The 26,850-nt window shown below is 42.4% G+C and overlaps 1 protein-coding gene across 1 annotated transcript in view; it reads right to left on the bottom strand.

The window, feature by feature from the left end:
• LOC141105646 (alpha-2-macroglobulin-like) overlaps positions 1 to 26,850 on the bottom strand; it is a 267,675-nt gene that overhangs the window by 28,154 nt on the left and 212,671 nt on the right. The window contains exons 26-28 of the mRNA XM_073595621.1: positions 7,964 to 8,120; positions 6,522 to 6,596; positions 2,629 to 2,791 (exon numbers count right to left, since the gene is read on the bottom strand). Coding sequence (XP_073451722.1) covers positions 2,629 to 2,791; positions 6,522 to 6,596; positions 7,964 to 8,120 — 395 coding nt within the window. The remainder of the gene's footprint in view (positions 1 to 2,628; positions 2,792 to 6,521; positions 6,597 to 7,963; positions 8,121 to 26,850) is intronic.

Below are 26,850 nucleotides of genomic sequence, written 5' to 3'. Positions count from 1 at the left end.
TATGATAGGGGAAATCCTTTGAGAATAGTGGGCAGAACATGGAGAGTGCCTGTTGGAATTTGTTCCTATTCAGCCAAAAGAGCATTGCTGAAGTCAAATACTCATGCTGGACAAAAAAACCTGGCATTCTATTAGTGTTGCAATCCCTCCCAAAAGTGTTCAGAATGGCTCAAGTCAGGGCTCTGTGCAGGTCACTTGAGTTCCCCCACTAAAATCATTAAGTCATATCTTCAAGCACATGGTTTTGTATACTGGGGTACAGCCATGTTAGAACAGAAAAGAGCCTTCCACAAACTGTTGCCAAAAGTTTTAAAGTGCACAGTTATCTAAAATATCTTTTTTTTTTAAACATTATATTTTAATTTGAGTTTAACAAAAAATTTGTATAAAACGTTTTTGTACAGGGTCAACAGTTGCAGATCATCATAAGTAAAGTGGATTATAAAGTACAATTTGAGTAAAACATACTTAAGCGTTTGGCCAAATGCTCCATGCTTCTTGAAATGTATTAAATGAGAGTGAATTAAAAGCTAGAAGTTTTTGGGTTAGTTTGGTTCATATGAACAATATTGGTTACTTCTGATAGGTTGGAGGGCTAATGTTGACTTCCACCGCCTTAGGATTAGAGACCTGGCTGCTAGAAGTATGTGCATTACAACCTGTCTGTAGTCCTTCGGGTAGTTAGATTGTAAGCTCTTCTGAGCAGGGCCCTCTTAATCCTCTTGTATCTTATTGAATTATAACTGTATTGTCTCCCTTTTATAGCGCTGCGTAAACTGTTGGCACTATATAAATCTTGTATAATATTAATAATAATAATAATACTTATATTTAGAAGGGCTAGTTCAGGGCAGGGTGACAGTTGTCTAAAACATCTTTTTATACTGCATGGTTTAGCTTTGACAGTAATCATTACTGGAATGTCCACATACTTTTAACCATATAAGGTACCTCCAGATAAAACCCAGCATTTTAAAAAATCAATAGTTCCTGGAAACGAGTCCACATGTAGACAGGCTTGACTTGCGTGGTAACATCACAGACATGGACTCCGCCCTACCCGTTTCGTCAGAGTTGGCATCCTCAGGGGCATGCGAAACCATTGATTTTTTACATGCTGGATTTTATCTGGAGTTGTGTGAGTTGTTAGTATCATCTTCTTTTAATAAAATATCATACAGTTTTACACTATGTGGACCCTTTTTTTTCCCCTAAGGTTTGTGAGTTGGAGCGATTTTCATTGTCAGCCTATCCTATTCAGCCTAAACAGAGGGAACCAAATAGATCTTCTGTGTATCATTCATGCTTGTCTAGACTCTTAGAATTTGAAGTCTAGATCTCTGGTAAGCAAGCATTTCACATGATTCAAGGTGGAGGTGCACCTGGGTGAAAATTCCACAAAATATTTGTTCACTCACATTGTGTATTCACTTGAAGAGACTGTGTTAACTTACATTGTTTTTTGTGTTTGGAGACTAATATGAGATGTTTATATATATATAGATAGATAGATACTGTAATTACTATTTCTATTATCTTGATTGTTTAGCACCGCAAATGATGTACCCGTATGTCACTGCGTCATCAGCACCTAGCGGGCTCACGCGCCTACCGCGGGAGCGTGCCCGTGGGTCCCGCATACTCGATGTCCGCCGGTGGCCTGTGATCATGGCATGGAGAGGCAGAACGGGGAGATGCATATGTAAACAAAGCATTTCCCTGTTCTGCCTAGCAACATGACAGGGATCTACTGCTCCCAGTGATCTCTGTCATGTTGTAGTGAGCCCATCCCCCTACAGTTAGGACACACAGAGGGAACACACTTAGCTCCTTGATCATCCCCTAGTGTTTAACTCCTTCCCAGCCAGCGACATTTACACAGTAATCAGTGCATTTTTATAGCACTGATCGCTGTAAAAATGACAATGGTCCCAAAATAGTGTCAAAAGTGTTTGATCTGTCTGCCACAATGTCACAGTCACGATAAAAATCGCAGATTGCCGCCATTACTAATAAAAAAATAATAATAAAAATGCCATAAATCTATCCCCTATTTTGTAGACGCAATAACTTTTGCGCAAACCAATCAATTTTCCCCTTTTTAGAACAATACATATTGGCCTAAACTGAGGAAGAAATTTGTTTTTTATATATTTTTTGGGGATATTTTATTATAGCAAAAAGTAAAAAATATTGCTTTTTTTTCAAAGTTGTTGGCCTTTTTTTGCTTATATCGCAAAAAATAAAAAAACGCAGAGGTGATCAAAACCACCAAAAGAAATCTCTATTTGTGGGAAAAAAAGGACATCAATTTTGTTTGGGTACAGCGTCGCACAACCGCACAATTGTCAGTTAAAGCGACGCAGTGCCATATCGCAAAAAAGGGCCTGGTCAGGAAGGGGGTAAATCCTTCTAAGGCTGAAGTGGTTAAAAAGTATAAACATATTTAATATATAATTGGCCTAAATCCCACTTTTATTAGGTTTTCCACTTACAGGGTAATTATCTTTGTATCTGATTCTTTCCCCCTTTTAATAATCAGGGTACTTAGTTTCAGCCCCAACAGAAGAGGGCTAAAAGTATACAATGACTTCTGCCTAGAATAATTTTAGTAAATCTATTCCTCACCTTCTCGTATAGCTTTTTCTTCCAGTTTGTCCAATACAGCCGCCCTGAGTTTTATCTCTCTGCACAGTGTAAAGGTGTAGGCCAGCAGAGCCAAAGTGTATACATTGCTCACATCCACAGCAGCCTTCTGCAGACAGGACACTGCGTCTCTGACCAGAGGATCCTAGAAATAAATTAACTAGTATGAAATCTCAGTATTTCCTAATTTAAAATTTGGAAGAGTAATCAAGAGGATAAAGATGCATAATGAATCTGATGTGATCTATGTACCAGGGACGTGCGGTGAGGTCAGTGGCTGGTGAGGCACTGGCTAGTATCAGAGCCAGATACACACAGGTTACATACGCCGCAAACGTTAAAGTGAGAGCAATAATTCTAGCACTAGGCCTCCTTTGTAACTCTAAACATGTAACCTGTAAAAAAAAATTTAAAGCGTCGCCTATGGAGATCTTTAGGTAACGAAGTGTGGCGCCATTCCATGAGTGTGCACAATTTTAAAGCGTGACATGTTAGGTATGTATTTACTCGACGAAACATCATCTTTCACATTATACAAAAAAATTAGGCTAACTTTAGCACTTTTTTTTATATACATGAAACATTTTTTTTCCCCCAAAAAAATGCGGTTGAAAAATTGCTGCGCAAATACTGTACGATATAAAAAGTTGCAATGACCACCATTGTATTCCCTAGGGTCTCTGCTAAAAAAAATTGCACACGTCCTGGAATGGCGCCAAACTTCGGTACTTAAAAATCCCCGTAGGCGATGCTTTACATTTTTTAATGGTTAAATGTTTAGAGTCATAAGGCGTACACACGGTCGGACTTTGTTCGGACATTCCGACAACAAAATCCTAGGATTTTTTCCGACGGATGTTGGCTCAAACTTGTCTTGCATACACACGGTCACACAAAGTTGTCGGAAAATCCGATCGTTCTAAACGCGGTGACGTAAAACATGTACATCGGGACAATAAACGGGGCAGTGGCCAATAGCTTTCATCTCTTTATTTATTCTGAGCGTGCGTGGCACTTTGTCCGTTGGATTTGTGTACACACGATCAGAATTTCCGACAACGGATTTTGTTGTCGGAAAATTTTATCTCCTGCTCTCCAACTTTGTGTGTCGGAAAATCCGATGGAAAATGTCCGATGGAGCCCACACACAGTCGGAATTTCCGACAACACGCTCCGATCGGACATTTTCCATCGGAAAATCCGACCGTGTGTACGGGGCATCACAGTGGAGGTCTAGGGCTAGAATTATTGCTCTCGCTCTAATGTTCACGATGACACCTCACATGTGTTGTTTGAACACCATTTTCATGCGTATGCGTTCACTTCTGCATGCTAGCACACGGGGACAGGGGCACTTTAATTTTTTTATTGTTAATTTTACTTTAAAAATTTTAGTTTGACACTTTAAAAAAAAAAAATGTTTTTTGATCATTTTTATGTAAACATCACTTGTAATAGGAATATGGCATAATCGGTCCTCTTTACAGTAAGATATGGGGTCAATAAGACCCCACATCTCACCTCTAGGCTTGGACAGCTGAAATAAAGAAAAAATGATCTCGGCTTCCCAGCCGAGGTGGCGTCATTTGATTGAATGCAGAGGCCAAGCGTGGTGTCATAACATTGTGCTCGGCCTCCGAACGATCATAGAGGCTCCGGTGACTATCTGGTCCACCAAAAATCTCTTTGGTAAACATCCGGGGCCGGCGGATCCATTCTCCGACTCACTGATGGCAGCGGTGAGTCCGTAGAAGCACCGGAGGGTGGCGGGAGGGGGGACGTCTCCTCTCGATGCCCGTAAGAATGATAAAGCGGCTGACCAGCTGCTATAATCATTCTTATGGTGTAAGGAATCGCTGGCTGAAAAAATATCTGAATGATGCCTGTAGCTGCAGCTATCATTCAGATATACCCGCACAAATTCAAGGTCGTCATATGACGGCTGGTGGTCGGGAAGTGGTTAAATACATTTTAAGTAGAACTGCAACCAAAATGTTTTCCTCAGTTTAGAAATATTGTCATCTGTGTCTCTTTTTGGTAAACCTTCCTATAACTTACTGTCTGTGAGACCCAAGTCATTGCTGTGAATTGAGCTTCTTGTTTACCCTCCCTATAATCCTTTTCCATACAGACCACTGGTGACTGTAATGGTTGCAATCATTCCCTATTGAAGTCTGCTTCAAAATGTGTGGGGAGGGGCAAGGGGTAATGCAGCTCACAATCCTGGAGTTATACAAACCAAAAAAATAGATCTGACTGAATACTACTTAAGTAAAATCATCGAGCATCATTAAGGGACTTTTTGCTTTTTATTTGCTTTTGGCTCATTAACCCTCAATGCAGAAGGAGGTGTCATATCAATCATATGGGAATTTTGTTCATGTTGTTAAAATGTGATGATGTTGTTGTTGACAGGCAACCTCCAGTCTCTTGTGAACCAATGGAGCTGTGCAACCCAGCACCCTAGCAATCAGTGGGAAGTTGTCATTTAGTAGTAATACCACTGCTGAAGGAATGACTTCCAGCTTCAGCAGCTGGAAGTTTGGCGGGTGGGCAAACTGGCCAAAATTTGTTATTTAGTTCACCCATTTGGCAAATGGTAAACGGCTTGGCTTGAACTCAAATTCGACCCAAACCTGGAGATCATCCCTAATTTCCATTAGGTAAAAAGATTAGCATTCACCTTTTTTGTCAATATGTATTAGACATGTGCACACTGAAATATTTTGTTTTGGAATTTTGTTTTCGTCTGAAAAATACATTTATTTAGTTACTCCCGAAATTCGTTTTTATTTATTTTGTTTCATTAAAAAAATGCATTCGTCCGAAAATCCGAAATAATTAAGGTTGAATCTGTCATTGAAGGCTTATGGTGTCTGTCGAATGTTCTAAGAAGATTCGACGGAGCAGCTAAACTGTTCGATGCCGCAATTGTACATTTTCAGCGGACAAGCTATAGTAGAATTCTAATGTTGTATGACACTAGTAATAATTATATTTATTAATTATTATTACTAGTCAACCAACATTAGACTTCTTCTATAGTCTATGGGCGGAGCATTTGACCATATATGTCCACTCACGGCGACTGCTTCATCGAATCGTCATGTGGAATCTTTTCTCTTTATGTCGAATATTCTTGGACTAATAGCGTTAGGTTAGGCACATTCAACCTTTTTTGCTATTGTCTCTATAATGTTGAATCTTTTCTCTCTATGTCGAATCTTTTATCTCTATGTCGAATCTTTTCTCTTTATGTCGAATCTTTTCTCTCTATGTAGAATAATCTTGGACTAATAGAGCTAAGGTTAGGCACATTCGACCACAGGTTCGATGGACACAGATCGCTATTGTCAGCATCATGTCGAATCTCCTATCTATAGCGAACTGTTGTCGCAACGAAAACAAAAATAAAGCATTTGTTTATGTCGGATCTTTCAGTTTTCAGATTCTGCATGTTCGTTATCGTTTGTTAAAACGATAACGAAAATACCCAAAATTCAGACGAAAATGCATTCAGGCGAAAATGAATGCACATGTCTAATATGTATATTCCTTTCTACTCCTACCCCAATAAAGGTCATACCTGATTTCCTGCTTAGGCACAGATTGATTACATAGAACAACATGGAAGGGAGCTGCTTCAAGCTCATTGGTTCCCCCATGTTCAGGGGTAACGTGTTACAATCTAACAATAACTGGAATGAAACACCAGTGGCCAACTGTACACACATTCTAACAACACCTACTATTAGGTAATTGGTTGAAAAAAGGTGTTATGCTTGGAAGTAACTTTGCAAGATTACTTTTTCTCTTGGTTAGGTACAACATATACAGGAATGTAACAATATTTTTAAATGTTGATGATCACTTACTTTCAGAGATACACCGGCCTCTATCAGAGCCATGGTCACATATGCAGAAAGGGAGACATCATCTTTCGCTCCTCCCTGTAATGAAGACCAATTTTTAGTCTTATTAGACTGAAACTTTGCTGAAGAGGTTTAAGTAAAAGAAAAGAAGAAAAAATATATTTTATTTTATTTAAGAATGAACCCACTCCCAAGAAGTTGTATAGTCTTTATTTCAATCACAACACTAAGTTTTTATCCTTGTAAATCAATTTTTTAGTTGATTGGATTAATTATGTTTGAGGACATCTAGTAGAAATGAATTTTTGTAAGACTTGAATACGAACTAGGATTTTGTATCTCTTCTACCAAGAAGCTAGGACCTATATTGGTTACATATGTTTTTGTTTCAAATAAGCTTCCTTAGCAAGATAAAGAGTGAAGACATGTTAAAGATTTTCATAATTTTCATGGTTTCCTGAGCTTTATTTCTTTAACCATTTGCAGACCGGCCAACAGTAATTTTACTGTTGGCCAGAGGCTTGAGCAGGCACCAAGATGTACCAGTGTATTGCCAAGCTCATGCACACTGGCACACTGATTGTGGTGCTTGGTATCCGGCCGCTGTGACTGGTCTAGATACCAGAAATATTGGTATCTAAATACAAATATTATTTTTTTAAATTTCCAAAAAATTATGGCAAAAAAAATTACAATTTCAAAAAACTTGCCATGCCTCTTACTAAATACCTTGAACAGTCTACTTTCAAAAAAGGGATCAATTGGGGGGTATTTGTACTGACCTGGCATTTTAGGGCATTTGTAAATACATATATCATAGTTTGTAGACTCTCTAACTTTCACACAGACTAAATAATATACACGGATTTGGGTTATTGTTACCAAAGAAATGTAGCAGACTACATTTTGAAAGAAATATATGAAGAAGGGTATTTGTATGCAACATTTTATAACAGAAATACGTGGGGTTTTTTTTAAATTTTTTTTAGATTTTCTTTGCACATGAAATATTATATATATTCGATCATTGCATTTTTGTATTGAACACTGAATTAATTAGGGGTTATTGTTGTGCTACTGTGAATTTTGCTAAATATGCACTTTGGTATATACAGTATATTTCATTTTCACTGGTTTTGAAATGTGAATGTTTTGCAGCATGCATTTTTTAAACATTTTTCCCAGACATAAAATTAAACTGTGAAACTTATACAAAGAAGTTTTCTTACACAAGAACTGCTGATAAGGATAGAATATACGGAAACTGATGACAAGGAATGTGATTGCAGAAAAAAATTATGATTCAAGCCAACAAAACATCAAAATCTGGACATTCAAGTATCTGGACATAGAAGCTACTATGTCTTTATAATATAACCATGTCTATGATAAACATTGTATAACAATTTGCATGTATCATTTTGTAAGAATGATAATAAAATCACCTGCATAGCAGTATTCAGTAGTCTTCCTACATTGCGGAAACAGCCAGTCTCTTTACGAATATTCTGAAGCCAGGTAAAAGATTGTTTTAGATGACTTTCATCTATAAATATGTAGGGCCGCCCTTTACTAAAGGACTTCACTACAAATGCAGATAGCCTGTAGGATAGAGCAACAAATGTATTTAGTAGACCTTTTATTAAAACCTAAGCCAATTATCACAATATACTTCCCAAAATACACTTAGGTAAAACTGAGAAACCGGTGACTGAGGATCATAGGATGCCTCTGTATCGGCAGTAGAACCAGAGCCAATGATCATCCATGGCCAAGTGTAGACTACATGTGGGGCAGTATTGCAGCAGCCATCAGCAGCAGCTCTGCTGTAAAAGATTTATTGCTGTAATATTTCTACTTAGCATAGTTATTTTTCTGTTACAAGCATTGAACTGACGGAAGAGATTAGTCAGCCACTGTGGTTATTGGCTTTACAACCTGATATTGAGATGTTACCTCTGGAATTGCCTTTAGGGTTCTTAATTATTATTTTTTTTATTATACAGGGTTTATATAGCGCCAACAGTTCATGCAGTGCTTTACAACACGGGGGCAAACAGTACAGTTACAATACAATTCAATACAGGAGGGATCAGAGGGCCCTGCTCATTAGAGCTTACAGTCTAGAAGGGAGGGTCAAGTGAAACAAAAGGTAATACCTGTGGGGGATGATCAGATGTAGAAAATGAAAATAAAGTTGTTAGATGTGGGTAGGATAGGCATTTCTGAAGAGGAGGGTTTTCAGGGATTGTCTAAAAGCTAATAGAGTAGGAGAAAATCAGACAGATGGTGGTAAGGAGTTCCATAGGATTGAAGAGGCTCTGGAAAAGTCCTGGAGGTGAGCATGGGAGGAGGTGATGAGGGAGCTAGAGAGCTGGAGGTCTTGGGAGGAACGAAGAGAACGATTAGGTTGGTATTTTGACACTAGGCCAGTGATGTAGCTGGGGGCAGAGTTGTGGATGGCTTTGTAAGTAGTTGTTAGTATTTTGAATTCAATTTGTTGGGTGAGCAGACATGCATTCTTTACACATGCAGTCAAAGGGCAGTAAAAACACACGGTTGAGCTGCTTCCTACACTCTGTTTGAATGCTTCCATCAGTATACCGCTTTCTCCAGTCTGAACATAGATATCAGATATTATAGTCACCTACTGCAACAAAGAACTAGGCAGGACACATTTGGCTGCAAAACTGGAACTGTTTATTTGAAACTCAAACACATACTTTTATATCCCACAGGAGAACTTCCCCTCCTGATCATATTACCCGAACAATACAAACTGTAACCAGAAACATAATTAACATGAGCTAATTAACTAGTCATTTAACCAGCCTAGGTGACTCAATGCCCACCCAAACAATATTTTGATTAATCAGACAATAGGTGACCCAACTAACAATGGGCCAGACATACTTAGCAGAAAACACGTAACACCTTAATAAACAGACAATAGCAGGAGACCCCCAGTAACAGACTGTCCGGCATCGAGCTCACAGTACAATAGACATTAGCCCAAGTGTAAACACATCCCCGCAATAGTTTGCTAGCAGGCAATAGGTCAGTTAATTAGCACAATTAACAATGTGTGGAAGACAGGTGATTGAGCTGATGAAATTAATATCTGCTATCAGTCTGACTGTGTGGAGCAGTCCTTATTGGTAATGAGCAATTGGGACCCACACAGGGACCCTGGGCCTAGAGTCCCCAGAGTCTACGTGTCTTGGGGAGACATGGACTTGAATCCAAAGTAACATTACTCCAAGGGTCTCCCCAGCATACACCTTACAACAAGTAGTGTTCTTTTAAAAGCCAGGGCCCATAGTCAGTAGGCAAGAGGCTATCCTGCAGTCCCCTCCAAAAGCCTCAGTCCTGGGTGAGTCTATTACACAGTGTTCCTACCACACCCTCCCTCAACTGTTCCCCCTTAAGCTGCAAAGGCAATGTCTGTAGGAGGCATGAAACTGGATGCAGTGCTTGGTAGCCACTACTACCCACCGAATGAGACCCATTTTTTTGATGTTTCAAAGTATTGTTTGTGTTCCTCTTTTTTTTTTTTTTTTTTTTTATTGTATTTTTATTGAGAAATTTTTCAAAAATCGTAGCATACAAACTGTAATAATAACAATCAAGAAAAGAAGGTAAACAGGTGTATGATTACAGAGACAATAGTTTTGTACATAATGTAATCAGAAATAATAAAAAAATAGCATCAAAATCAACCCATTAGAATCAGTTGATCATCAGGCTGTGAACTCTACTATATATTTCAATTGTCAGACAAGGGGCAATAATAGAATGACAGGAGCCGGAACCTCAAGAAGAGCCATGTATATATAGCGGTCCCAAGGGGCCCAGATCCTATCAAATCTCTCCATAGCATCCTCCACCATGGCTGTCATATGCTCCATTCTACGGATATCAGTAATAGCTTGTATAAGCTGGGACTGAATAGGGGGGAGGTGGAAAGCCAACATGCAGGGATAGCTCTTTTTGCAGCCAGTAACACATATGATGCCAATTTGTTCAAATTTTTCCCCAATCCAGGGAATGTGAGGCCTAAAAGAAGATGTACCAGATCCGACGGGATAGGGGAATCAAGAATCTGCTGGAGCATGATCACAACCATGGACCAGAAGGGAGCTATCAAATCGCACTGCCATAAAATTTGATAATGAGAGCCCCTGATCCTTCTGCATCTCCAACAAAGAGGAGAGAGGGAAGCATCATATCGGTTTATAACCTCAGGTGTCCTATACAAAAAAAAAGCACTTTGTAAGCTGTTTCTCTTTGCGCCACACATCGGGATATTTTGGATGTTGAGGTCCAAATTTTAGCCCATTGGGATGGGGGGTTTGTTGTTGTGTCAAATGTGACCATTTACTCATATATGAGTGGGGCTCCACGGAGATTGGAAGGTTCTCTTGCAGAAGTCGATATATGTCGTGATTGATATGGTCCCTGAGAGCATATAACTTTGAAGGGTGTAGGTTTGATCAAAGTAAGAGAAGGTGAAAGGGATGCTAGATAGTGGGATATTTGGAGGTATGAAAAGAACGGCTGGTTTGGAATTTTATTTTGGCTTTTTGGCTTTTAGTTTGTAGGTCCTGGAAGGAGTAAAGATTTCGGGTAATAGGGTGCACAAAATGTCGGAGTTGGAACAGACCCGCCTTGGCCCAAGGGAACATCCGGGAGTGTGAGAGACTATCAGGTAGAAGGGGGTTAAATAGCACATTAGAAAGGGGTGGGCAGGAGGATGCCAGTGAGAACTTATATAGCAGGATCACCAAATCCTGAGTGAAAACAGCATAGGGCCCAGGCAGAGGTCATGGAGCTTGGGATCAGTAAATAATGCAGGAGACCAAACCAGGGAGCAGGGGTGGGTCGGCAACAACGAACCCATCTCTATCTCCGTCCACCTGTTTGGAGGATGCATGCTGGCCCAAGACACCATCACATGGAGGTAGGAAGCCAAATAGTACTTGTGGATGTCCGGTGCTCCCATACCTCCCTGCCCCCTGCGGGAAAAAATGACTGAGCTGGCCACTCTATGTGCCCCATCCTTCCATATAAAATTGAGAAACCACCGTTTAAGGAGTTTCAATTGGGCCATCGGAATAGGGACAGGAAGTATTTCAAAGTAATACAAAAGTTTGGGCATTACCGACATCTTCAGCACGTTAATCCTGCCTATCCTAGATATCGGGAGGGGGTTCCATGTATTTAACACATCTTTGATAGATTTAAATAAGGGAACATAGTTAGCCGAATGAAGGGTAGAATAAGACAAAGTGATTTGTACTCCTAAGTATTTGAGAGAAGAGGTGCACCAGCGATAGGGATATGAGTTCTTTAGTGAAAGGAGATCATCAGGAGGGAGATGTAAGGGCAGAGCTTCAGTTTTAGAGATAGCAAGTGTTTTGAAATAGTCGGGAGAAAGGTCTTATAATAAGTGTAGGGAAGGCTGTCTGGACCTGGAGCTTTATGGGATGGGAGAGATTTGACAGTGCGAGTGAGTTCTTCCTCAGTAATGGGTGCATTTAAAATCTGCACCTCCTCCTCAACAAGTCGGGGGAGGCGGAGATCAGCCATAAATGTTTAAAAAGCTTTGTGGTCAAAAGGGGGATTTTGGTCAGGGGAGAGGCAGTTATAGAGTTTGTCATAAAATTCCCCAAATACTTGACTCATTGTCTGTTGACAGAAGGTGGGAGTCCCATCTGTGCATTTTATATAATCCGGGAAAGATAGGGAGGGCCTAGGGTTAAGCCTAGATACCAACATTCCATGCGGTTTATTTGAAAATTCATAAAATTTTTGTTTTGCCCATCCTCTAAAGAACGCCTTGTGAGCCTCCCAGAGGACAGACGGGCTGAACCTGTGATTAAGTGGAAGTATTCAGTTAGGGCGGTGAGAAGTTTATCTCTAGACTCGGGATGTTTTATTAAAGACTCATTTAGCCTACAGTGGCACCTCCTGGGAAATGCAGCTGAGAGGCAAAGATCTAGGGATAGGGGGGCATGAACCGACCAGGTAATCGGACCCAGGTCAGAGGACACCGTGTGGGAAAGCAATGGAGCCGTCACTAAGAAATAGTCCAGTCTTGAAAACATCTTGTGGGGAGGGGAGTAAAGTGAATACTGATGACCCACGGGGTGCTTGACTCGCCAAGCATCAAACAGATGGTGGGTGCAAATCGGCTTCCTGAAGGAAGTGGCTAAGGACTGTGGGGCATGAGGGGGCCCGGTGTGGAACAACGATTTTCTATCCCGGCCAGATGAGAGGACAGCATTGAAGTCTCCTCCAACTATCATAAAGGGATGAGCTACTCTGTGTAATCGTTCAAAAACTTCAGTAAGGAATTTAATTTGACCTGTGTTAGGAGCATATACATTCATGATCCTCATAGGGTTAGATAAGTAAGTGCCGTCTAAAATTATATAACGCCCATGAGGATCCAGATGAGTGGAATTAATCTGGAGGGGACACGAGCGTTTAACCAAAACTGCCACTCCAGCCCTTCCAGATGGGTCCGAAGCTAGAAAGGACACTGGGAAGTGTCTAGAGGCAAAGGATGACATCCGCACCGGAGGCCCTGAATTCCTTCAACGCCATCCATCTCTTTTTTATGGAATTCAAACCCTTCACATTATATGATAACAGTTTCAAAGCCATAAGTAAACATTATAATTCAGCTTGGAAGCATTCAAAACAATGGTTAACAGCCCAACAGTAAATACATGTATGCGCAGTCTAAGTGCAGACCTTAGTCTGTGCAAAAGATCCCTTATCGTGAGATGATCAACCAGAGGACTAAGAGTAAAAAAACATAAAATAAAAAATACTAATAAGAAAAAGTAGAACTGCAGCTTTTGAGCAAACTTGAGGTGATCCAAAAAAGGGATCATGTAAGATTATGACGCTTAGAAACAAAAAGGCCTGTAAGGCCCAAAAAATGAGAACAAAAGAAAAAAACTTCACAAAAAGGCCTGAACAAGAATTACTCAGGAATCCTCGATTGTAGCCTGAGGACCAATTGGGGAGCATAGCCATCTCCAAAATGGTGAGGGACCCGTGACTACCCATCACAATGATCCGCTAATAGCGTTACCTGTCCGAGCACATCTCTGGGCAACCCGGGCAAAGGCAGCCGTGGGGGAGCCATTAGATAAAGAAATATAACTGTGTCCTATGGAAAATTGGATCCATTAACAAGAAGGCAAACAGGCAGCAAAAATAGCCTAAACTTTGCAGGATGTCTGCAGGAGGAGGCGTACTGTAACCACAGTGGGCCCAAATAGGGAGTTGAGTAACAGTCAGATCCCAAATGAAGCCATAAAAAGGATATGGACAAGGGTAGAGTTTCCACATCAAATCAAGCTGGTGGTCTCGAGCGTTGAGAGCGCTGGGGAGTGGAGTAGGCCTTTGACCCTCTTCCTCTCACTGGGGTCCAGATTCTGGATGGAGCTGACAATGGACTTGGGGTGGTAGGCAGGGCCTGATCCATGTCCGCAGGAAGTGGAGGCAGGCCTAGATGTTTGATGAATGCATCACCTTCCTGAAGGTCCCGAAGGGCGTGTTGGACCCCATCTAGAGTGACGTTGAGGCAAAAGCCCCAAAAATAAGGGACCTTGTATTGTTGTAGATGAGAGGTGATGGGCCGTAGAGAATGACGCTTGGCCACAGTGATCGGAGAGAGGTCACTGAACAGTTGGATTCTGTCTCCTTTGTATTCAATACTGGATCTGTTGCGCGTGGCCCTAGTTGGAAACGTACCACTATGTCGCGGGGTCTGGCCGCCGTGGGGAGTTTAGGGGCCAGGGACCTATGAGCTCTGTCGAGGCGCCCGTCAGTGTCCACAATTTCAGGTGCCAGGGTGTTAAATAGGCCTAAGAGATAAGGCCTGATATTGTTGTCAGCAACAGTCTCAGGGACTCTGCGTAGTCTCAGGTTCTGGCATCGTTCTCTGTTCTCGAGGTCCTCCTGCTGAAGCTGCAATTGGGACACTGAGTTTTTTAGGGCTGCATTTTCCTCTTCAAGAGCCTATACATATAGCAGAGTCTCATTAAATTTTGTCTCTAGGGAGGCTGTGCGTTCTCCAAGTGCATCTATCTCTCCCCTGAGCTCTCTAGATATTCTCCCCATCTCCTGTGATATGTCCCTGGTTACCTGCTGAGCCAGAGCCTGGAGTTTAAGATCCATCATCTCCGGGGTCAGGACAGGGTGAGGAGAAGAACCCGTGTGTGGGAGGATGGCCTGCTGCTGCGATCCATCCTCCGCCATTAGAGTGCTGATGTAATCCTCCGGATCTCCCGGAGAAATCGAGACTGGGGATTGAGGCCTGATTAGGAAGCGGTCCATGGTGGAGGCGGGCCTCGAGTGTTGCGTAGCTCAGTAGTGGGATCTCTGGTCCCAGATTTTGCCCATAGGGTGCCGGGATGTGCAGCGGGGTCGTGGTGTCTCACCTCTGGAGCAGTTTGTGGCTTACGTTGCTGTACAGAGGCCACGGAACACTGGACAGGAGCGGAGCTCAGGGATCACACATCCGCCATCTTGGAGAGCTGCGCATGCGCCCCCATGTTCCTCTTTTTACTTAAAAGTGAACCCAGCAATGGAAAGGAAAAAGGATACACAATATTGAGTATCTTATGTTTTACTGTACATGTTCCTACAAGTGGAAACTCAAGAGTTACACTTCAAATGTGATAGTAAATGAGTTGAGCTTACAACTAACCCCTTTAACAAAGGTTAGCTAACTTACAAAATGCACATCTTGAAACATCAGCCCAAAGCTGGTGGACCCTTATGCCCCGTACACACAGTCGGACATTGATCGGACATTCCAACAACAAAATCCTAGGATTTTTTCCGACGGATGTTGGCTCAAACTTGTTTTGCGTACACACGGTCGCACAAAGTTGTTGAAATTTCCGATCGCCAAGAACGCGGTGACGTCAACCACGTACGACGAGACTAGAAAAGGCCATTTCAGAACCAAGCGCGGCACCCTTTGGGCTCCTTTTGCTAATCTCGTGTTAATAAAAGTTTGGTGAGAGACGATTTGCGCTTTTTCAGACTCGTGGTTTTCAGATCGTTTTCTGCTATTCAGTTTGTGCTTGTGGGTTCATATCTGCTCTTCAGTGCGTGCAAGCAAGCTATGTGTGACTTTGATTAGTCATTGTGTTCTTGTTCGTTCGGTACTGTTTTTCAGGTCGCTCTTCACAGGCCTTGCTGTTCTTCAGTGCGTTCTGTTACTTCGTTCTGAGCAGCCAACAGCTTTCTAGCCATGTTGCGTATATGTACTCCTCGTAGAATTTGTGCTGTGCGGGGGCTTGGTGTTGGGGTCCTGACCTTGACACAAGTCCAGTCCATGAACAGGGTGGGGAGGAGTTCATGGACCAAGAATTGGTTGCTTCAGCGTGACCAGTTCTGTCATATGCCTTTGCTCCGTGAGATCCGTGAGAATAATCCTGATGATTTCAGGAACCTTCTTAGTATGACGGACCCCGTATTTCACAGTTTGTTGGCTTTGCTGACCCCCTATATCAGCAGGCAGGATACCTGCATGAGCAAGCCATCACTCCGGAGCAGAGGCTCGTCGCCACCCTGCGGTACTTGGCGATGGGGAGAAGCCTGCAGGACTTGAAGTTCTTGACAGGCATTTCCCCCCAGGATCTGGGGATCATTATCCCAGAGAACTGTTCTGCCATCATCCAGGTCCTGCAGAAGGAGTATATGAAGGTAAGATTTTTCCTTGTCAAAAGAAGTTTATTGAGTATACAATGTTATAAAGATACATAAAGTAAGTTTACAAGGATCTATAAAGTAAGCTCATTGTTTTACAGTAGGGTTTATATAGGTAAATATCATGAAATTTCAAATATTAAACATTGGGTTCACGTAAACCTAAATTAAAGATATATATAATTTCCTTAGTTACTTTTGTAGGTAATTAAATGATTTATACCTACTATACATATTGTTTACAAGTAGAGTGTATATAGGTCAAATAAATTCTGATAATGAGCTTTAATCGTAAGGTGGAGAAAAGGAAAGAGAAAGAAGAAAAAGGGTTGAAAGGTAGAGGTATGGTCCACAAGGTTGTCCCGCTCGTCAGTTTATTATTCTTTTTAGTTCTCTTTGAAGCCTTAGAATGGGTGTCTCTGTAAGTAATTTAATCTGTTACCATGGCAACAGGATAGAGTCATTGAAGTTTGACAGGAACTGTTGTTTTATCCAAGGAGGCCAAAGTTTTTCAAATTTTGGAATTTGATTTTGATCGATGGCTACCATCTTAGCATGGGACATTGTATTATTCATTCTGTGAATTGTTTCTGCTAGTACCAATGTAGGAGATTTCCATGCCTTGGCCACTGTTTGTTTTGCAGCCGTTATTAGTTGGATCATAAGTTTGAATTGAGAGAGTGTTAACCATTCCGGTTTTAGATTAAGTAAAGTTAAATATGGATCTGGTTGTATTATTTTTTAAAATATTTTAGATGCAATCACGAAGACTTCCTTCCAGAAGGTTTGGATTACTGGGCACGTCCACCATATGTGTAAATATGTGCCTATTTCTGGGCATCCTCGAAAACAAAGAGTTGAGGTATTAGGTGAATATTTTGCCACTCTAGTGGGTACAAGGTACCAGCGAGTTAGGACTTTATAATTTGTCTCCAGTGCTAAGATGTTGGGTGAAGATGACTTAGATGTGAGCCATATGTTAGACCAGTCCGTGTCTTCTAAAGTTCGTCCCAGGTCCTCCTCCCACCTCTGAACGTAAGAGGGTCTATTAAGATTTGCTACTCCATATAATTGATTATAAAGTGATGAAATTGTACCTTTAGCAAATGGATCTTTTGTACAGATTGATTCAAAAATGGATAATTGGGATAATGGTGTATCCCCCTTTAGGAATGGTGTATAGAAATGTTTGATTTGGAGATATCTAAATATCTCAGAGTTTGGTAGATCATATTTTTCTCTAAGCGATGGGAATGAAAGGAATGATTTAGTTGCTATGAAGTCATTTAGTGTCTGAATGCCTGATGTTGTCCAAGCTTTAAAAGAATTTGGGTAGATCCATGCCGGATAAAAGGCTGGATTTCTGATAAAAGAAAGGAGAGGATTGTGTAGAGATTGTAACTGATATTTGGTTTTTAATTTATCCCAGAGAGCTAAGAAGTGTTTAGTTATGGGATTATGAATTTTAAAGCGGTCTTTAGGATCAAGCCATAATAAATTTGATATTAATAGAGGGTCATTTTCTGAAGCCTCTATAAATACCCATAATGGGATTTCCTGTTTTGCATGGTATTTGGACAGACTGGCCAAATGTGCTGCTCTGTAGTAGTTAGTAAAATTAGGGTATCCCAGGCCTCCTTTATTTTTGGGAAGATGTAGTGTGTGTATAGGTATACGTGGTTTAGAAGAGCCCCATATAAACGAAGTTGCTCTTTTTTGTACTATTCTCAAAAAATAGGAAGGAATTGGAATAGGGAGGACTCTGAATAGATAAAGCAATTTGGGTAGAATAGTCATTTTGATTGCATTAATCTTCCCTATCCAGGATAAAGGAAGTTGTGACCATTGTTTTATTAGATTTGTGATCTGTCTTAATACAGGAGGATAATTGGTTGAGAATAAGTCAGAATGAGATGCTGTTAAATGAATTCCAAGATATGGGATTGATTTTTCTGCCCATGTGAATGGGAGTGCAGCCCAAGCCGGGATCAATTCCATGTTTGTGAGTGAAATATTAAGCAATAGGCATTTCTTAGGATTAATCATAAGGCCGGATAGGGCTGCAAATCCATCAAGAGCTGGTATTAACCACTTAAGGACCGCCTCATGCCGATTTACGTCGGCAAGGCGGCACGGGCAGGCAAAATCACGTACATGTACGTGATTTGCCTCCCGCGGGTGGGGGGTCCGATCGGACCCCCCCCCGGTGCCCGAGGCGGTCCCGTTTTGTCCCCCGGCGATCGGAGGTGAGGGGGAAGCCATCCGTTCGTGGCCCCCCCTCGCGATCGCCGCCGGCCAATCAGATTACTTCCTTTGCTGCTGTATGCTAAACAGCAGCAAAGGAAATGATGTCATCTCTCCTCGGCTCGGTATTCCGTTGCAGCGCCGAGGAGAGAAGACAGGTATGTGAGTGCACCAACACTACACACACAGTAGAACATGCCAGGCACACTAAACACCCCGATCCCCCCCGATCGCCCCCCGATCCCCCCCAATCACCCCCCCCCTCCCTGTCACAAACTGACACCAGCAGTTTTTTTTTTTTTTTCTGATTACTGCATTGGTGTCAGTTTGTGACAGTTACAGTGTTAGGGCAGTGAGTATTACCCCCCCTTTAGGTCTAGGGTACCCCCCTAACACCCCCTAATAAAGTTTTAACCCCTTGATCACCCCCTGTCACCAGTGTCGCTAAGCGATCATTTTTCTGATCGTTGTATTAGTGTCGCTGGTGACGCTAGTTAGTGAGGTAAATATTTAGGTTCGCCGTCAGCGTTTTATAGCGACAGGGACCCCCATATACTACCTAATAAATGTTTTAACCCCTTGATTGCCCCCTAGTTAACCCTTTCACCATTGATCACCGTATAACTGTTACGGGTGACGCTGGTTAGTTTGTTTATTTTTTATAGTGTCAGGGCACCCGCCGTTTATTACCGAATAAAGGTTTAGCCCCCCGGTTGCCCGGCGGTGATATGCGTCGCCCCAGGCAGCGTCAGATTAGCGCGAGTACCGCTAACACCCACGCACGCAGCATACGCCTCCCTTAGTGGTATAGTATCTGTTCGGATCAATATCTGATCCGATCAGATCTATACTAGCGTCCCCAGCAGTTTAGGGTTCCCAAAAACGCAGTGTTAGCGGGATCAGCCCAGATACCTGCTAGCACCTGCGTTTTGTCCCTCCGCCCAGCCCACCCAAGTGCAGTATCGATCGATCACTGTCACTTACAAAACACTAAACGCATAACTGCAGCATTCGCAGAGTCAGGCCTGATCCCTGCGATCGCTAACAGTTTTTTTGGTAGCATTTTGGTGAGCTGGCAAGCACCAGCCCCAGGCAGCGTCAGGTTAGCGCCAGTACCACTGACACCCACGCACGTACCATACACCTCCCTTAGTGGTATAGTATCTGAACGGATCAATATCTGGTCCGATCAGATCTATACTAGCGTCCCCAGCAGTTTAGGGTTCCCAAAAACGCAGTGTTAGCGGGATCTGCCCAGATACCTGCTAGCACCTGCGTTGTGCCCCTCCGCCCGGCCCAGCCCACCCAAGTGCAGTATCGATCGATCACTGTCACTTACAAGGCACTAAACGCATAACTGCAGCGTTCGCAGAGTCAGGCCTGATCCCTGCGATCGCTAACAGTTTTTTTGGTAGCATTTTGGTGAACTAGCAAGCACCGGCCCCAGGCAGCGTCAGGTTAGCGCCAGTACCACTAACACCCACGTACGCAGCATACGCCTCCTTTAGTGGTATAGTATCTGAACGGATCAATATCTGATCCGATCAGATCTATACTAGCGTCCCCAGCAGTTTAGGGTTCCCAAAAATGCAGTGTTAGCGGGATCAGCCCAGATACCTGCTAGCACCTGCATTTTGCCCCTCCGCCCGGCCCAGCCCAGCCCACCCAAGTGAAGTATCGATCGATCACTGTCACTTACAAAACACTAAACGCATAACTGCAGCATTTGCAGAGTCAGGCCTGATCCCTGCGATCGCTAACAGTTTTTTTGGAAGCTTTTTATTGAACTGGCAAGCACCAGCGGCCTAGTACACCCCGGTCATAGTCAAACCAGCGCTGCAGTAACACTTGGTGACGTGGCAAGTCCCATAAGTGCAGTTCAAGCTGGTGAGGTGGCAAGCACAAGTAGTGTCCCGCTGCCACCAAAAAGACAAACACAGGCCCGTCATGCCCATAGTGCCCTTCCTGCTGAATTCGCCAATCCTAATTGGGAACCCACCACTTCTGCAGCGCCCGTACTTCCCCCATTCACATCCCCAACCAAATGCAGTCGGCTGCATGAGAGGCATTTTTATGTCCTCCCGAGTACCCCTACCCAACGAACCCCCCCAAAAAGATGTCGTGTCTGCAGCAAGCGCGGATATAGGCGTGACACCCACTATTATTGTCCCTCCTGTCCTGACAATCCTGGTCTTTGCATTGGTGAATGTTTTGAACGCTACCATACACTAGTTGAGTATTAGCGTAGGGTACAGCATTCCACAGACTAGGCACACTTTCACAGGGTCTCCCAAGATGCCATCGCATTTTGAGAGACCCGAACCTGGAACCGGTTACCGTTATAAAAGTTAGTTACAAAAAAAGTGTAAAAAAAAAATATATATATAAAATAAAAAAAAATAGTTGTCGTTTTATTGTTCTCTCTCTCTATTCTCTCTCTCTATTGTTCTGCTCTTTTTTTACTGTATTCTATTCTGCAATGTTTTATTGTTATTGTTATTGTTATTATGTTTTATCATGTTTGTTTTTCAGGTATGTAATTATTTATACTTTACTGTTTACTGTGCTTTATTGTTAACCATTGTTAACCATTTTTTTGTCTTCAGGTACGCCATTCACAAATTTGAGTGGTTATACCAGAATGATGCCTGCAGGTTTAGGTATCATCTTGGTATCATTCTTTTCAGCCAGCGGTCGGCTTTCATGTAAAAGCAATCCTAGCGGCTAATTAGCCTCTAGACTGCCTTTACAAGCCGTGGGAGGGAATGCCCCCCCCCACTGTCTTCCGTGTTTTTCTCTGGCTCTCCTGTCTCAACAGGGAACCTGAGAATGCAGCCGGTGATTCAGCCAGCTGACCATAGAGCTGATCAGAGACAAGAGTGGCTCCAAACATCTCTATGGCCTAAGAAACCGGAAGCTACGAGCATTTTATGACTTAGATTTCGCCGGATGTAAATAGCGCCATTGGGAAATTGGGGAAGCATTTTATCACACCGATCTTGGTGTGGTCAGATGCTTTGAGGGCAGAGGAGAGATCTAGGGTCTAATAGACCCCAATTTTTTCAAAAAAGAGTACCTGTCACTACCTATTGCTATCATAGGGGATATTTACATTCCCCGAGATAACAATAAAAATGATTTAAAAAAAAAAAATGAAAGGAACAGTTTAAAAATAAGATAAAAAAGCAAAAAAATAATAAAGAAAAAAAAAAAAAAGCACCCCTGTCGCCCCCTGCTCTTGCGCTAAGGCGAACGCAAGCGGCGGTCTGTCGTCAAACGTAAACAGCAATTGCACCATGCATGTGAGGTATCACCACAAAGGTCAGATCGAGGGCAGTAATTTTAGCAGTAGACCTCCTCTGCAAATCTAAAGTGGTAACCTGTAAAGGCTTTTAAAGGCTTTTAAAAATGTATTTATTTTGTTGCCACTGCACGTTTGTGCGCAATTGTAAAGCATGTCATGTTTGGTATCCATGTACTCGGCCTAAGATCATCTTTTTTATTTCATCAAACATTTGGGCAATATAGTGTGTTTTAGTGCATTAAAATTTAAAAAAGTGTGTTTTTCCCCCAAAAAATGCGTTTGAAAAATCGCTGCGCAAATACTGTGTGAAAAAAAAAAATGAAACACCCACCATTTTAATCTGCAGGGCATTTGCTTTAAAAAAATATATAATGTTTGGGGGTTCAAAGTAATTTTCTTGCAAAAAAAAATAACTTTTTCATGTAAACAATAAGTGTCAGAAAGGGCTTTGTCTTCAAGTGGTTAGAAGAGTGGGTAATGTGTGACATAAGCTTCTAAATGTTGTGCATAAAATGCCAGGACAGTTCAAAACCCCCCCAAATGACCCCATTTTGGAAAGTAGACACCGCAAGCTATTTGCTGAGAGGCATGTCGAGTCCATGGAATATTTTATATTGCGACACAAGTTGCGGGAAAGAGACACATTTTTTTTTTTTTTTTGCACAAAGTTGTCACTAAATGATATATTGCTCAAACATGCCATGGGAATATGTGAAATTACACCCCAAAATACATTCTGCTGCTTCTCCTGAGTACGGGGATACCACATGTGTGAGACTTTTTGGGAGCCTAGCCACGTACGGGACCCCGAAAACCAAGCACCGCCTTCAGGCTTTCTAAGGGCATGAATTTTTGATTTCACTCTTCACTGCCTATCACAGTTTCGGAGGCCATGGAATGCCCAGGTGGCACAAAACCCCCCCAAATGACCACATTTTGGAAAGTAGACACCCCAAGCTGTTTGCTGAGAGGTATAGTGAGTATTTTGCAGACCTCACTTTTTGTCACAAAGTTTTGAAATTTGAAAAAAGAAAAAAAAAAAAAAGTTTTTTCTTGTCTTTCTTCATTATCAAAAACAAATGAGAGCTGCAAAATACTCACCATGCCTCTCAGCAAATAGCTTGGGGTGTCTACTTTCCAAAATGGGGTCATTTGGGGGGGTTTTGTGCCACCTGGGCATTCCATGGCCTCCGAAACGGTGATAGGCAGTGAAGAGTAAAATCAAAAATTCACGCCCTTAAAAACGCTGAAGGCGGTGATTGGTTTTCGGGGCCCCGTACGCGGCTAGGCTCCCAAAAAGTCCCACACATGTGGTATCCCCATACTCAGGAGAAGCAGCTAAATGTATTTTGGGGTGCAATTCCACATAGGCCCATGGCCTGTGTGAGCAATATATCATTTAGTGACAACTTTGTGCAAAAAAAAAAAAAAGTGTCACTTTCCCGCAACTTGTGTCAAAATATAAAATATTCCATGGACTCAATATGCCTCTCAGCAAATAGCTTGGGGTGTCTACTTTCCAAAATGGGGTCATTTGGGGGGGGTTGTGCCACCTGGGCATTCCATGGCCTCCGAAACTGTGATAGGCAGTGAAGAGTGAAATCAAAAATTTACACCCTTAGAAATCCTGAAGGCGGTGATTGGATTTCGGGGTCCCGTACGCGGCTAGGCTCCCAAAAAGTCCCACACATGTGGTATCCCCGTACTCAGGAGAAGTAGCTGAATGTATTTTGGGGTGCAATTCCACATAGGCCCATGGCCTGTGTGAGCAATATATCATTTAGTGACAACTTTTTGTAAATATTTTTTTTTTTTTGTCATTATTCAATCACTTGGGACAAAAAAAATAAATATTCAATGGGTTCAACATGCCTATCAGCAATTTCCTTGGGGTGTCTACTTTCCAAAATGGGGTCATTTGGGGGGGGGTTTGTACTGCCCTGCCATTTTAGCACCTCAAGAAATGACATAGGCAGTCATAAACTAAAAGCTGTGTAAATTCCAGAAAATGTACCCTAGTTTGTAGACGCTATAACTTTTGCGCAAACCAATAAATATATGCTTATTGACATTTTTTTTACCAAAGACATGTGGCCGAATACATTTTGGCCTAAATGTATGACTAAAATTGAGTTTATTGGATTTTTTTTATAACAAAAATTAGAAAATATCATTTTTTTTCAAAATTTTCGGTCTTTTTCCGTTTATAACGCAAAAAATAAAAACTGCAGAGGTGATCAAATACCATCAAAAGAAAGCTCTATTTGTGGGAAGAAAAGGACACAAATTTAGTTTGGGTACAGCATTGCATAACCGCGCAATTAGCAGTTAAAGCGACGCAGTGCCAAATTGGAAAAAGACCTCTGGTCCTTAGGCAGCATAATGGTCCGGGGCTCAAGTGGTTAAGTTAGGACCAGAGACCTGTGGTGATGATAGAAAAAGTAATATATCATCTGCAAATATACATAATTTGTGTGTAATACCTCCTACTTCAATGCCAGTTATAGTTTGGTTTGTTCTGATTAGGGATGAGCTTCGTGTTCGAGTCGAACCCATGTTCGACTCGAACATCGGCTGTTCGCCCGTTCGCCGAATTGCGAACGATATGGGCCGTTCGCGCCAAATTCGTGTGGCGCGTCACGGCCCATAATTCACTGCGGCATCGCAGTGCATTGCTGGCTGATGATTGGCCAAGCATGCACTATGACCCGCATGCTTGGCCAATCACAGCGCCGCCTGAACAGAGAGCCGTAATTGGCCAAAGCCAAGGAGGCTTTGGCCAATTATGGCTCAGGGGATTTAGTACACACCCCACACTATATAAGGCCGCCTGCACGGCGGCCCTGTGTAGTGTGTGTTCCGGCGTTCATTAAGAGAGAGAGAGAGACAGACAGTGACATTTGATTTGAGTTAGATAGATTAGGCAGAACAGTCAGTCAGTTAGCTGCACTTACAGTGTATTGTGTATATATATGCATCCCAGGTGTTGCATATATATATATATATATATATATATATACACTGTATTCAGTTTAGCTAGATCCGTTCCTGTTATCTTCTAGACTATTTACATTTAGTGCAGTGCGTCCTGCTCACAGTGTTCAGCTAGATCCGTTCCTGTTATATTCCTACTGACAGGCAGGCTTGTCTTGTTACAGTATTTACAGCTACCTGAAGAAAATTACTGGTGTTCCTTTGATCCTATTAGTACCACAGTCAGGCAGCTAGACTATTTACAGTTAGTACAGTGCGTCCTGCTCACAGTGTTCAGCTAAACATACAAGTTAGTGGGGTGCGTCCTGCTCACAGTGTTCAGCTAAACCTACAAGTTAGTGTGGTGCATCCACCTCACAGTGTTCAGCTAAACCTACAAGTTAGTGCAGTGCGTTCTGCTCACAGTGTTCAGCTAGATCCGTTCCTGTTATCTTCCTACTGACAGGCAGGCTTGTCTTGTTACAGTATATACAGCTACCTGAAGAAAATTACTGGTGTTCTTTTGATCCTATTAGTACCACAGTCAGGCAGCTAGACTATTTACAGTTAGTGTAGTGAGTCCTGCTCACAGTGTTCAGCTAAACCTTCAAGTTAGTGCGGTGCGTCCTGCTCACAGTGTTCAGCTAGATCCGTTCCTGTTATCTTCTTACTGACAGGCAGGCTTGTCTTGTTACAGTATATACAGCTACCTGAAGAAAATTAATCGTGTTCTTTTGATCCTATTAGTACCACAGTCAGGCAGCTAGACTATTTACAGTTAGTGCAGTGCGTCCTGCTCACAGTGTTCAGCTAAACCTACAAGTTAGTGGGGTGCGTCCTGCTCACAGTGTTCAGCTAAACCTACAAAAGTTAGTGGGGTGCGTCCTGCTCAGTGTTCAGCTAAACCTTCAAGTTAGTGCGGTGCGTCCTGCTCACAGTGTTCAGCTAGATCCGTTTCTGTTATCTTCTTACTGACAGGCAGGCTTGTCTTGTTACAGTAAATACAGCTACCTGAAGAAAATTGCTGGTGTTCTTTTGATCCTATTAGTACCACAGTCAGGCAGCTAGACTATTTACAGTTAGTGCAGTGCGTCCTGCTCACAGTGTTCTGCTAAACCTACAAGTTCGTGGGGTGCGTCCTGCTCACAGTGTTCAGCTAAACCTACAAGTTAGTGGGGTGCGTCCAGCTCACAGTGTTCAGCTAAACCTACAAGCTAGTGGGGTGCGTCCTGCTCACAGTGTTCAGCTAGATCCGTTTCTGTTATCTTCTTACTGACAGGCAGGCTTGTCTGGTTACAGTAAATACAGCTACCTGAAGAAAATTGCTGGTGTTCTTTTGATCCTATTAGTACCACAGTCAGGCAGCTAGACTATTTACAGTTAGTGCAGTGCGTCCTGCTCACAGTGTTCTGCTAAACCTACAAGTTAGTGGGGTGCGTCCTGCTCAGTGTTCAGCTAAACCTACAAGTTAGTGGGGTGCGTCCACCTCACAGTGTTCAGCTAAACCTACAAGCTAGTGGGGTGTGTCCTGCTCACAGTGTTCAGCTAGATCCGTTTCTGTTATCTTCTTACTGACAGGCAGGCTTGTCTTGTTACAGTAAATACAGCTACCTGAAGAAAATTGCTGGTGTTCTTTTGATCCTATTAGTACCACAGTCAGGCAGCTAGACTATTTACAGTTAGTGCAGTGCGTCCTGCTCACAGTGTTCTGCTAAACCTACAAGTTAGTGGGGTGCGTCCACCTCACAGTGTTCAGCTAAAGCTACCTGTAGAAGGTTGGTGGTGTTCTCATACTACAGGCAGGCAGTTGATTTTGCTAGCTGCAGTATCAGTACATATATATATATATATATATATATATATATATCCCAGCTTAGTGCAGCTACAGGCCATTAGTATGTCTGGAAGGCCAAGAAGGAGAGGCAGACAGTCACAAGACAATAAGAGAGGGCAAGCAGGCTCTACGTCTAGTGCTGGTTGTGGAGACGGTGCATCCTCATCAGCACGTGGCCATGGGACACGCTTGGCCTTTTTTTCGGCAGCTGGTCATGTTGAGCCGCAACATGCGGAAGA

The sequence above is a fragment of the Aquarana catesbeiana genome, linkage group LG08 (assembly GCF_042186555.1).
Source record: "Aquarana catesbeiana isolate 2022-GZ linkage group LG08, ASM4218655v1, whole genome shotgun sequence".
In the NCBI taxonomy this organism is placed as follows: Eukaryota; Metazoa; Chordata; class Amphibia; order Anura; family Ranidae; genus Aquarana; species Aquarana catesbeiana.
Note: the sequence above shows the minus strand (reverse complement) of the source record. Positions and strands in the feature narration are given on the sequence as shown.